The sequence below is a fragment of the Felis catus genome, chromosome D2, assembly GCF_018350175.1.
Source record: "Felis catus isolate Fca126 chromosome D2, F.catus_Fca126_mat1.0, whole genome shotgun sequence".
Classification (NCBI taxonomy): domain Eukaryota; kingdom Metazoa; phylum Chordata; class Mammalia; order Carnivora; family Felidae; genus Felis; species Felis catus.
The window spans coordinates 17,084,319-17,097,479 of NC_058378.1; the positions used below are offsets into that span (position 1 = coordinate 17,084,319).

General features: G+C 45.5%; 1 protein-coding gene across 1 annotated transcript; it reads right to left on the reverse strand.

The window, feature by feature from the left end:
- Positions 1–35: 35 nt before the first annotated feature.
- SPRTN (SprT-like N-terminal domain) lies at positions 36–13,044 on the reverse strand. Its single transcript, XM_003993924.6, has 5 exons — positions 12,448–13,044; positions 10,898–10,997; positions 6,286–6,414; positions 2,708–2,969; positions 36–1,607 (listed from the first exon to the last, which is right to left on the reverse strand). Exons 1-5 carry the CDS (start codon positions 12,666–12,668, stop codon positions 862–864), a joined length of 1,458 nt encoding a protein of 485 aa, XP_003993973.3. The 5' UTR covers positions 12,669–13,044; the 3' UTR covers positions 36–861.
- Positions 13,045–13,161: the final 117 nt, after the last annotated feature.

A 13,161-nucleotide genomic window follows, 5' to 3' on the forward strand; every position in this document is an offset into this window, starting at 1 on the left:
AGGAGTATTTCCGAGAAGAATTCTACTTTTCAAAATGCACAAATGGTATTCCTTTTTATTAGAACGATTACAACTTTGGCTTACGGCTCATAATACTGTTTCCAGAGAACGCGCTACCGTGAACACCACCGAGGCAGCTCTGTGACGTTGTACGTTCCAGGTGGGTAGCACGGGATCCACTCACTCGGCGACGCGTTGAGAAAACCGCTCAACCCTGGCCTACGAAACTGCAGTAGCTATTTGTTACTGGCAACATTCTAAAAGAGGTTTATTTTACTGTACTCCTTATGTACTTGAACCTAAAATCTGCTGCCACCTTTCAGTGATGACAGAAGTAAAATTCTTTAAAACAGAGAAAATTTACTTCCTGTGAAGATTGAAAAAAAAACAAAAACAAAACAAGCCTCTGAGTACCCTGAAACAACTAATATGCTGTGTACCCCAGATTGTGTTTTTTGGTCAGTATGTCTGACATCATGAAATTAACATCAGTTCTAGGACTGAGTTTTAATGTAACTGAAGAAATGCTCAGTGAACCAAACACCAGACAGGATTCCTCACGGAGTATTCTGAGGAAGGTGTATAAATAAAAAGATTAACCGCAAGAACACGAATATCTAAAAATTCTACGTGTATACATGCAGAGTAAACTCTGGGCTACGGTATACACAAGGCAGGAGTGAACGGTAGCGCCTTAAAACATAAAATATTTTTCATTATAATCTCATGTGTATATATAAAATAGAACTAGATTCTAACCGACAAATCGGAGTATGTACCAGAACTTCCTGAGGGCCTGACACTAGACTAGTGAGGTAATACAGGTGGCGTGTGACACCCGTCTGTTTTCCTAAGACCTTTTCAACTTTTGCCATCGACGCTAGCGCCTTCAAGGCACCGGTCCAAGTGCTCGTTAATTTGCGACTCTAGGACTTCGTTCCAACAAACAGGACAACTGACCGCTCTGCTCTGACTGGCTGAAGGGCTGGAGCTCTGAGCCGCAGCTGGAGGACGTGAACTCCACTTAGAATCACTTCCACCACGTTGCACTTGCTCTTTGATAAAAAGCTCGTCAGAAACAGACTGGTCTTCTAGCCTGGCTCGTTTATTTGGCAATCTCTCTTCGGGCCCGCTCCCGTCCAGGGCCGCGGTCACAGGTGTCGATTCCGGGGCTTTTAAAGAATTTCTCGGGGCTATCTTAGAGGAGGGGACCCTTCTGTGAGACGTGGAAGAGACGGAGTTTTTAGGGAGGTCGCCGACTGCCCCGCTTTTTGGTGGAGATCCACTCACACTTCTGCAGGCCTTCTGGTTGGCAGCTGACACTCTAGGAAAGTAGTTGCTTACGACATTTTGGCGACTGGCAGCAAGAACAGGGGCGACGAGAGAGGTTTTTTTGCTTGGACCATTCTGTTCGGAGTTCACCTCCATTTTAGAATTAGGTCTCAGAGCTGTTGCTGAGCGGTCTTGACTTAAAAGATCTTGGGTTTTATTGACGGCGTGTGAAGCGACAAATCTCCCGGATGAAGGCGAATTGCTCGCGTCTCCCAGGACGTATCCTTTCCCACTGAAAGGGATCAACAGCTGGGTCTCACCTCTGTTGGGCTGATCTGCAAAAGAAAGCAGAGGTTTTCCTGACTCGAGATCAACACGGTAACAAATGTCGAGCTAATGGACAGGTTTTTTTTTTTTTTTTCAAAATGAAGAAATACGGTTTTATTCTGTAACTTCGGTCCCCGCACCAACTACCTATTCGTCGGGAGGGGGACGATCTGCAGCGGTCAGGGGGCGCTGGTGGGGCAAAGGCCAGAAAACAACATCCTCTCCTATTTAGATCAGGGGTTCTACCATCCGAGGGCCACTAGCGAAGGCACTTGGACCTTGAAAATCGCATAGCGGTCTTGCGGTTCCGCCCCAGGGGGAAAAGTCGGCTCCCACATGCTTCGCTTTCCTCCGGCTCGCACAAAATGAGGATGCGTCATCTCCCCACGGACGTTCTCTAGCGCCTCCGCTCACTTAATGTTTCAGATTCGGGAAGGGCAGCTTATTACGCTCCTGCATCCAATCAGCAACTCGCCAAGAGAAGAAGCATTAACTCAGCGACCTGGTTCCCTCTTCAAGAGGCAGTGACTCTGAACTTCATAGGAAACGGATAAATCTTGCAGATGAAGGACCAGCACATACATGTCATATCCTTTTCCCATTCTCCCAATGAAAACACGTCCATCCACAGAAGTCACTCGGACAGAATCCAACTGATAGGAAGGGGTGGAGTCAGGACTGATTCCGGGCATTGTTATTTGAATCCCTGTTTTTATTTTGACAATCTTTTTGCCTTCTGTTTCCCAGTGACTCAGTGAGCCCAGACCGGGAAAGGGACTTTAGCCTCTAATATGGCCAGTGCAAACCATTTCTCCCTTAGCTCCCCTCCATACAGAGCAGCGTGAGTCACACTGGCAAAGGGACTTTTTAGTTTCCGATATGGCCAGTGCAAACTATTTCTACCTTAACTCCCCTCCATACAGAGCAGCGTACGTTTTTCTACCACCATTTCAGAAAAAAATGTGATCTTCTGAGGTCCACACTTGCAAACATCTACACCAGCAACAATCCTTAAGCTCATCTAAACACCGCTCCTCCCCAGGCCGGGGCTGGCTTTTTGGGCCATCAGCCGCAGTCTCGGCAGAGGCGGAAGGACAGACAGAAGTACCTTTCTTTTCGGCCGCCGGCTGCCTTCCTAGTTTTGTCTTCCCCTTGCCTTTCCGGGCGTAGTTCTCCGGCTCCTTGATCTTCACGTAGGTGCCACCACACTTCTGCTGGTGCTCTGCCCACCAGTAGTCGTGAGCAGACGGCGCCCTGTTGGTGGCGCGTTTGACGTAGCCGTAGTAGGGCTTCCTGTGCCGACACGGCCCGTCACAGCGCCACCAGTGTCGCCGGTACTCATCCACCTCGTCGTGGAACGTGTGGTACACCTGCGCGGACAGAACGCAGTAGGCGTTAGGGGGGCAGGTTAACGATTTCCAGAAAATACACGGGCAGCCTTTTCTCAGTTTCAACCTTGCAGCTTCCGAGAGCTCTCTGCAGGGATACCCGGGGGAAGGTGGCAACTAGATTTAGCTTCTGTTCGAAATTTCACGTTAATGGAAGGGCAGCAGTTCATACTCCAGGAACTGTGTGAAGATAGAAAACCACGAGATCGGAAGACAAAAGAAAATATTTTCTGACTCGCCAAAAGCTCTATCACATGCTATAAGTTTTAGAGACCAAATCGTAAAACGATCAAATATTTGGATAAAGACAAAACTGTGCATAGTGCCATGATAAGGAAGAACTGTTGCCACTGCTCAGTGGCAACTTTGCCCTCAGAGGTGACAGAACCACAGGGTCCTGGACCACCTGCTGCAAATTCTCGGCCCCCGCCACCCAGCACCCTGCACTGTCCCGGCCTCTGCCACACCCGCTATCCACAGCCCTGCAGCTCTTTGCTCCGGTCTCCGTAACGAGCCTCATGGGGCAGCATTTTATCTGGTTAAGGCAAAGGCTCCCCAGGATCGTTTTCATCTTTGTTCCCCTAGTGGCTAACTTAGGCTCTGGCACAGTGAGTACCTGCTTGCTGCCTGGGTGAGTGGAAAGCTTCACTCCTTGACTCAAATAAAATTCTCTGCGAATGTGCTTTTTGATCCTTACATGGGATCCTTTTGTTTCACCTTCTAGATGGGACCTTACTCAGAACCCAAGCAGAGGACAGATCAAAGAGGTCTGAAAGGAAAGTTAGCCCTACCACCTTGGGGGCCTGGAGGATAGCAGGGCACCATTTAAAAACCGATAATCTGGGGCGCCTGGGTGGCTCAGTCAGTTAAGTGTCTGAATTCGGCTCAGGTTGTGATCTCAGAGTTCGTGAGTTCGAGCCCCGCGTCGGGCTCTGTGCTGACAGCTCGGAGCCCAGAGCCTGCTTCGGATTCTGTGTCTCCCTCTCTCTCTGCCCTCCCCCACTTGTACTCTGTCTCTCTCAAAAATAAAAAACATTAAAAAAATTTTTTTAAAAACAACAACAAAACCCCAGAAAGTGTCTTTTAAAAAATTAAGTAAAAAATAAAAGCGGGTAATCCTAAATAACCCTGAGTACCTTTTTCTTCTCTCTTCTCAGTGGAATGTTACTATTGTACAAGATAAGGAGCATCTGTAGATGAGACTTTTTTATTTTAATTTTTAAGTAATCTCCACACCCAACGTGGGGCTTGAACTCACAACTTCAGGATCAAGAGTGGCATACTCTACCGACTGAGCCAGCCAGGCGCCCCAATGAGACTTTTCTTAACCAGAGACTGAATTTTCTAATAAATTCCCCTAAGGGAATGTGAAGCCTTCCATAACTCGCACACCTAGTTTTATAGCACGTCTCCATCCTAAGCAAAAATCTCTTATCACTTGGCAAGCATATCAGCAACGCACAGTATATGAGGCACAGAAGGAACTGGAGGGCAGAGGTTTAGGGGCAAAGAGATCTGGAACGCCCGGCCGCTTCTTCGCTTCATTTCTTGGCCAAAAAGATCAGGGAGTGGGATCTGTTTTGCTTCCAAGTCCTGTAACTCCTCCTCCAGCATGGGGATGTGACTTCTTTAACGACGTAGTCACTAAAATAAAATTGTGAAACTAGATGCCCTGTGGAGTTTGTTATAACAGGATGTAACCTGTAAAAGCAAGGGGTGTCCACTCGATAAAACCTCCTAAATGAAAACACACAGACGGCCGAGATAAAAGAATAGATGCTCTTTTTCCAAGTGAACAAGAGGAAGTATACCAGGAATTTGCTTAAAGTGAAAACACCAGTGAGGAAACTAAAAGCCTTTTGTACTGTACTAGCAGCTCCATACTTCTTCTGCTAATCTGGATTTGATGGGACTGATTTTTAATGCAAGCTACTTTCTTGACGTTGAAGGAACTCTATGCGATAATGAAAAGAGCTCTGGAGAACATGAAAACCAATAGCTAGAAAAAAAAAACACAGAAGGTGAACATTTCCATTTTCCACCACACCGGTCTTTACCGCCCTTTAAAGCCAGGAAATAACCAAACACGCCAAAGAATTTAATCTTTGTAGGAACTAAGATTCTATTTGGTTCAGTCCAATTCGGTATTTGTTAAGGCCCCGTTGGGGCACTGCATTACACACCTTATACAGAGGTCTACGGAGAAACAAGAGCTACCCGGTGTTCAGAGGTTTGAGAGCAGAATAAAATATTATAAAAGGTACAAGAGCTGCTGAGGATATTCAAAGGAGGGAGAAGGTCTAGCCCACTGCAAAGATGAAGTGCATTTGACAGAAAACAGAGGAAATGGCCTATTTTAGGAAGAGGATGTAGGAGGAGAGGCACAGAGGGTGCAAAGTTCACTTCGAAACAAGACAGTACAGGGGCGTCTGGGTGGCTCAGTCGGCTAAGTGTCTGACTTCGGCTCAAGTCATGATCTCACGGTTCGTGGGTTCGAGCCCCATGTCGGGCTCTGTGCTGACAGCTTAGAGCCCGGAGCCTGCTTTGAATTCTGTGTCTCCCTCTCTCTCTCCCCCACCCCTGCTTGTGCTCTCTCTCTCTCTCTAAAATAAATAAACATTCAAAATAATTAAAAAAAAAAAAACTAAAAAGACATTACGGTCACTTGATAAAATGCATCCGTAATAAAAACAACTGGTATTTAACTTGTGCTCAAACCAGGCTACGACGTTTTGTATTTTCTCCTGTGATCCCCCCCAAGGACCCGCAGATGAGTTCGTGCTGCCCGGGAGTACACGGGGGTGCAGAGAAGTTAGGGAGGGGGCCCCCAGTTAACCATCCACAGAGCCAGCATCTCAACCCAAGCAGTCAGGACTCCTCACGCTTTTTTGACCCCAGGCTCCGCTTCCTACAATATTATGCAGAAAGAGGAATCAAGGAAGACTTTCAGTGAGTGTAACAACACATGAAACGACAGAGCACAGGAACGATCGGAGGAGGAGGCCGTAATCCGGAAAACTAAGTTAACAAAGAGACAAATGTCATAACCCAGAGGTACCGCGGGCCTGCGGTAACCATGCACAACATGTCACACCAGATGTGCCATGAGGCGACAGCAAGGGCGCTACTGTGAGGCCCAAACAAGCCAGTCAGCTTTTCTCGGCCTGTCTTACCACCCACCGTGGAAAATCCTCAAAGTCGGTATTCGTTTCCACCCTGTTGTCTATTTTTAGTGAAGCCCCAGGAAGTACAGAGTAACTAACGACTAAAAATCATAAACGTGCGCGGCTTTACACACCGTTATGTTGGCTCCGGTCAGGCGATTGATGCGATGCATATGTTTGCAGAACTCTGGGCCGTGCCCTTCCCGGTCTTTATCGTTATTAGTGACAAATAGATAGGCGTGGATCATTTCATGCAAGAGGGTCTGAAACAGAAACATACAAATGCATTTGTTAGGGCGCTTTTGAAGAGAGAAATGCATTTTCCTTCTCTACCTGGGGACCTAACTTCCCTTGGATCACAGGCTCCTTTCAGAAACTGTTAAGTCATGAACCATTTTGCTAGAAAAATTACGTACACATACATTCACAAAACTCAGCGCATGATAGCTGAAGTTCTGCAGATCCCAGGTCAAGGACTCCTGTCACAGGAAAGCCCTTTTAATTCTTACTCAGAATCCAAAAGGAAAGATCAATGAGCTCAACTACATAAGAACTTTAAAATTCCGCATAGGAGAGAAAGCGGCATTGAGTGAAAAGACAAATTCAGAACAACGTGCAATGCCTCTCATGGGCTACTAATTCTTCAAACATAAGACCGACTGAAGTCAACAGGAAAATGACCTAAAATCCAATTTTTAAGTGGGCAAAGGTTATAGATGGCTCACAGAAAAACGTAAATGACCCATAAACATGAAAAGAAATGTTCGACTTCATTTATAAAAATAATTACAAATTCATGCTACCTCTCGCTTATCTAGAGGAGTAAATTCCCCAAGTTTGACCCCATTAGTAAAGCTAAGGGAAGCAAACGTTCCCAGCTGTCTCTGGCAGGAGGTGCAAAATGTTTTATAAACCCCCACGGAAGAGAATTTGGTAACATCTCACAAAATGACAAAAGCATTTATCCCTTGACCCAGCAATACCTAGGCTAATAGGAAAGGTCATAGGTGTAAGGTATTTTCATTGTGGCATTGTTTATGGTAGCAAAACAAAAAGTAAGTGTCTAGCTATAGAGACCTGGTTGAATGAACTATGGAAAATCCTTACAAAATTCTATACAGAGTTAAAAAAAAAAATGAAAAAGATCTCTGAAATCATTTGGAGGAACCTACAGAGTACATGGTTTTATTTATTTTTTTATTTTTTTAATGTTTATTTATTTTTGAGACAGACACAGAGCATGAACAGGGGAGGGTCAGAGAGAGAAGGAGGCACAGAATCTGAAACAGGCTCCAGGCTCTGAGCTGTCAGCACAGAGCCCGACACGGGGCTCGAACTCACGGAGTGTGAGATCATGACCTGAGCCGAAGTTGGCCGCTTAACCGACTGAGCCACCCAGGCGCCCCCAGAGTACATGGTTTTAATGAAAAAGGCGAAAGGCAGAAGACAGTACACAATATATCGTGTAAGAAGTATGTTATGTGATCAGGAGAGGGAATAAGAACGGACATAAATATTTGCAAAACAACAATAAAAGAAAAAAGAAACTAATGGCAAGAGTATCATATAGTAATTGGGGAGTTCTGGATACAGGGATGGGGTGGGACATTTCTCTGTATACAGCTTTCCATAGGTTGGGGATTTCTGAGTATGTAAAATTTTAAAACACACAAACAAACACTAAAACCTACTACTCTGTTGAATAGCATCTGAAGGTAAATCCTGTGACTGGCCCAGATTTCATCTGAGTTTGTACTCAGAGAAATTCCAAAAATCTCTGACTTAAAACAACACCATCACCACGCTCCTGCTCATTCCCACACCACGAATGCAGACGTATAGGTGCAGAATTAAGAGTATTTATAGCTGCTGTTTCATAATTGGTCCTAACAAATAGGAAGACGTTTTTTAAAAAGTGAAAGTCATAGAGGTCTTCAAGAACAAACCTTGTTCATAATTTTTATAAAAAGAATTCCTGCCAGAAGAACCAGACTGCCATTAATGAATCGTAGGCTTATCAAATTATGCCGAACAGAAAAACAGGTGTGTCAAGCACTGTAACTTGGTCATTGTGAAAACACCCCTTTTACAACGATCGACTCTGTATCTCTGAAAATGAACTTAATCTTTTCAAGTAAATGCCACTCTACTAGGACTCAAATTCAAAGGGCATTCTACATTTCAATTTTGTCCAACATTCTAAAGTCATGATCAGTAACTATTCTTACAAAGGAGGAATAAATTTAGATCCCTAATTTGGGGTTCAACGGAAACATCCTGAAAGCGGCACACGGCACCACACTGAACGTTTCTATTTTTATGTATTTTCTATTTTCCACATTTAGGCTAGATTCAAGGTTCTACTCAACACGGTCCCAAAACACCTCTATTTCCCACCACTGGGTTCTCTACCTGGCCAAAAGCAACTACTTCTAGTCCTCCATATGCCCTGAGATTCACGCCTCAGTTTTGCTCACAGCATCCTATTCCTTCTGCCAAGAGTCGTTTTCCTGTACCATCTCTACTTGTCAGAATCCGATCTGTCCTGTGAGGTTCAGCTCCATGTTTTCATTTGCAGCAGTAGCAATTACACAGCGGTAGTGATGAGGGGACAGGACAAGAGCTTTAGGGCCAGGGAAACTAGAGCCTACCACAAGTTGGACAAGTTACAACTTGCTGCTCATCGCTAAAATGGGGATATCCTAATCTTGCGGGGCTACGGGAAAGGCACACACTGGATTAGCTATTAACTAGATGAACACTAGTCCAAAATCTGGCATATAATACGTGCTCAATAAAGAGTGAGAGGCAGGAGTGGTGATGTTAGGTAGTAATAAAATACACGCGTATGAAGCTTTTCTTCTCTGTCCTCAACCAGACTCAGTCCTTTCCTTTCCTGAATCCTATTCATTATAATATGGGTCGCTACTTTATGTACAGGCCAGAGTCACACTGTTCCTCCGTGGGCCTTCTTACACTGATCTGATATTGTAACTTTCTAACAATAGCAAATGCTCACTTGACAGCATTACCACACATTTTCCGTTCTCTTCTTACCCGTTACTTTAAAAAAAATTTTTTTGTAATGTTTATTTGCTTTTGAGAGAAAGAGAGAGAGAGAGAGAGAGAGAGAGACAGAGAGACAGAAGAGTGAGTGGGGGAGGGGCAGAAAGAGGGAGACACAGAATCCGAAGCAGGCTCTAGGCTTTGAGCTGTCAGCACAGAGCCCAAAGTGGGGCTTGAACTCACAGACTGAGATCATGACCTGAGCTGCAATCAGACGCTTAACCGACTGAGCCACCCAGGCGCCCCCATCGCCCATTACCTTTAAAAAGAACACTGTTCCTGTGTTTCCTTAATCATTTACACAATAAATATTCATTATGCAACTACTACTCTAATTAGGGCTCCTCAGAAGGTTGATTTGGTTAATTATGTTCAACTTTTTTGTTTTATGTCTACAGTTTTTTTTCCGCTTACTCACTGAGTTACCAAGGGTGTCGTGTTTAACATCTGCAACTATGATTATGGGTCGATTATTTCTCTTTTTGCTTCTACTAATTTATGCTTCATGTAGTTTAAAGCTACATTATTACTGTTAGAATCATTATGTGTTTTTATTTAATAGATTATTTTACCATTATAAAACGTGAACTTTTTTTTCTAGTAAAACTTCCCTTAAGACCTTTAGTTTGCTACAATAGCTTTCTGTTAGGGTTTTGGATGATATACTTTTTCTGAACCTTTCACATTTAACATGTGTGTGACTTTAAGCACACCTCTTTTAATCTAGTATGTCACTCCATGTCTTAAACCAGTGCTTAGTCCATTTACATTTAGTATAATTACTGATGTCGTCTTCACACCTACCCTTCTTTTTGGAGGGCTTTGTTCCTTTATTCCTCCTTTCTTTTTTATTAATCAAGTATTCCTGTTGTACCATTTTACGTTTAGTAGCCATTTATTTTTTTTTAATTGTAAAAAAAAACACAACACAAAATTTAACATCTTAACTATTTTTAAGTGTACAGCTCAAGAGTGTTAAATATATTCACAGTGTTCTGCAACCCAATACCTTTTATTATCCTTAAAAACAGCATCTTTTGTATTTCCAAGCATATTTTAATGTATGTCCCATCCAGCCTCTACCACTCTATCTTCTTTGGTGCCTACGTTTCAAGTTATACAATTGGGGCAAGACAAGTCACACTGGGTATATCTTGAGGAATTTCAGACATCTTCTAAACTCAAACTAACCATAATCCGGGAGCTCCTATGGCTCCATTTTGCTAGTCAAGTGCCCTCACTCACGCAGGCTGGTTCTACCAGCTCAGCGAGATGTTCTGGGAGGACAGCGTCATTGTGGCTGAACAGAGGACAATCAAAATTTGTGTGCCTCAATAGGAAGATATGAGTCCTGATTCTTCTCTGCTTCTTAGTATGTAACTTAAACTAGCTTACTTATGCTCTCTGAACCTTAAATTTCTTCATTTATAAAAATGAGGACAACACACACTGCACATAAACAAGGTGGTTGTAAAGCTCAAATCCGGTATTATACCTGAAAAACTTGGTTTCTGTGAAGAAACATAAAAATATAAGGTAATCATTATTATTGGCCCTGCAATTAAAGTTGTGAGGAAATAATTTTTTTTTTTACATGTATAGGTGAATTCACATCAGTCTAAATCAATAATAAGCAGTTTTAAATAACTGAGGTAAGAACCAAGTTTATGCAAAGGATACCTCTACAAGATCCTTTCTCGGTCTCAACTTTAAAAGAGGTTCACTGAGCCGGATGGAACACATTCCGCCCCTCCCTTCATAGCTGCATATCCCAGCACACCTGGAAAACAACCACCACAAAAGCATTATTTACCAAATATACACAAAAGGGAAATAGAAATGAAAGAGTAAATCACTTCACACTAGTTCCCACCAGGACACCCTTTTTGTCAGGAGATATTTGCATCTCACCCTAGGGAGAAAGATGCGTGAATGGTAGTGACATCCCTTGCCCCAGCCAGGCAGTGACTGTCCCTTGGCCTTGCCAGGCTGCAAGAGCCCAAAGAAGATCATCCTCTTCTGCAGCACCCAGTCTCCTCCCTACAACCTGTAATCGGTTTGCGGTGATTACAGCCAGGTCGCCATGAGCACGTCTCCAAAGCGGTAACAGAAGCCTCTATGAAGGAGATTTGTTCTTCACACAGTTTTATATCATTATCTTAACCTGGCTTACTTAAGGCTGTCGTGTAGCACTTCAAAGACAAGCACATAGAACACAATCCCATCTTAAACTTGTTAGCTCAGTTCATGTGCAGGAATAGATGATTTCAAATTGGGACTTCTCTCCTTGGTGGGAAAGGGATCCTTTTAGAGGCATCCCCTAAGATCCCCTGGGTCCAGCAATATGAAAACGGTCAACCCTTCTAACACCTGAGCTCACTACTAAGTGGTGGTATCTTAACGAGCATGGAAAAGGACAACACCCACCCTTGGGAGGCTTCCCTGTGTCCTCAGCATTCTTTCTTTGGGGCAGACTCGCTTCTCCCTCCTGGGTCCCAAAGCACTACCATAAGACAAATCTGGAATGTGTTAATTGATTTTCAAGCGACGGGAGATTCAGAGAAATATCCTTTCGGGACCCCTGGGTGGCTCCCGCTTTCAGCTCCGGTAATGATCTCAGGTCCTTGAGTTCGAGCCCCACCTGGGGCTCCACACTCAGTATGGAGATTCCCTGCTTGGGATTCTTTCTCCCCCTCCCCCTGCCCCCCCCCCACTCGTGCTCACTCTCTCTCAAAAACAACAAAAAACAAAGGAATATCCTTTTCTCTGTGTCCTTTATTTGCTTTTTAAGTTTATTTCGGGAGAGAAAGCGAACAGAGAGAGGGAAAGAGAGAGAATCCCAAGCAGGCTCCACACTGTCAGCCCAATGGGGGAGGGGGATGCAACTCACCAACCGTGGGATCATGACCTGAGCCAAAACCAAGAGTCAGACACTTAGCTGACTCAGCCACCCAGGCGCCCCTCACTGTGTCCTTTATAAATCAAACTCTTGGCGAGATGGCCCACACAGCTTTCCTCAAGTTGTTTGAGCACGAGAGAGAGAAGGGAAGGGAGAGATACACCAGGAGATGCTGGCCCAAAACAAGACCGACACCGACACTCCCCTCCACCCCCCCGCATTTCACAGACCCTGGGACCACTGGGGACGGAGAAAGAGGAGAAGTTCGCGGCCGGCGGCTGCAGAAGAGCTGCCAGCCGGTCTCTTTTCCCCAGCGGGGTTCGAGACTCACAGGGTCATTCGCATGCTCCACTTCACCTCGACAGCCTCCAGCTGGCCCCAAAAGAACCGATCGTTGAACTGCACAAACAGGGCCTGCAAATCCGGGGTTGGGTCCACCAACTCCCAGGACGCGTCCACCAGCGACAGGGGCGCCTGGGCCCGGTCGCGCTCCGACGCCTGCAAGTTCCACTCCTCCTGAAGCCGTAGTGCCAACACCAGATCCTCATCCATCTCTGCCGGGATCCCAGGCGGCGTTCGCCGGCGTTAAGCGGGCCCCCGGGGGAGGCCGCGACTCCCCCTCTCTGAAGCGGCGGCGGCGGCCTGACCCGGCTCCTAGAAGATACCGGCTCTCGGGCTACTCTCGAGGCAGCCCGCCGTCTCGCGAGAATTCAAGAATAACCGGCTCGAGAACGAGAACTGAATTTGCCCCAAACGCCAAAGCCAAGATTCTGCGGCTTAAAGTAGAGAACTCAGCATGACACCTCTTAGTGGGCTCAAAACGTGGGTTCCCAGGCCTTGGTCTAGAGGAAGGTTTCAAGAAACCGGTTACCGCCTTTACGCTTCGCCACTAACTTCAAATACCAACGTCACGCTCAGAATATGCGCAGTACCCACGTCTCCCTGCCTCGCCCTCCACTCTCTTCCGCAACAGAGCCTCCGGCGCATGAGCCCTAGCCGCTGGCGTTCCCGCGCAGGCGCGCTGTCTGCGCTCGGCCCCTGCGCA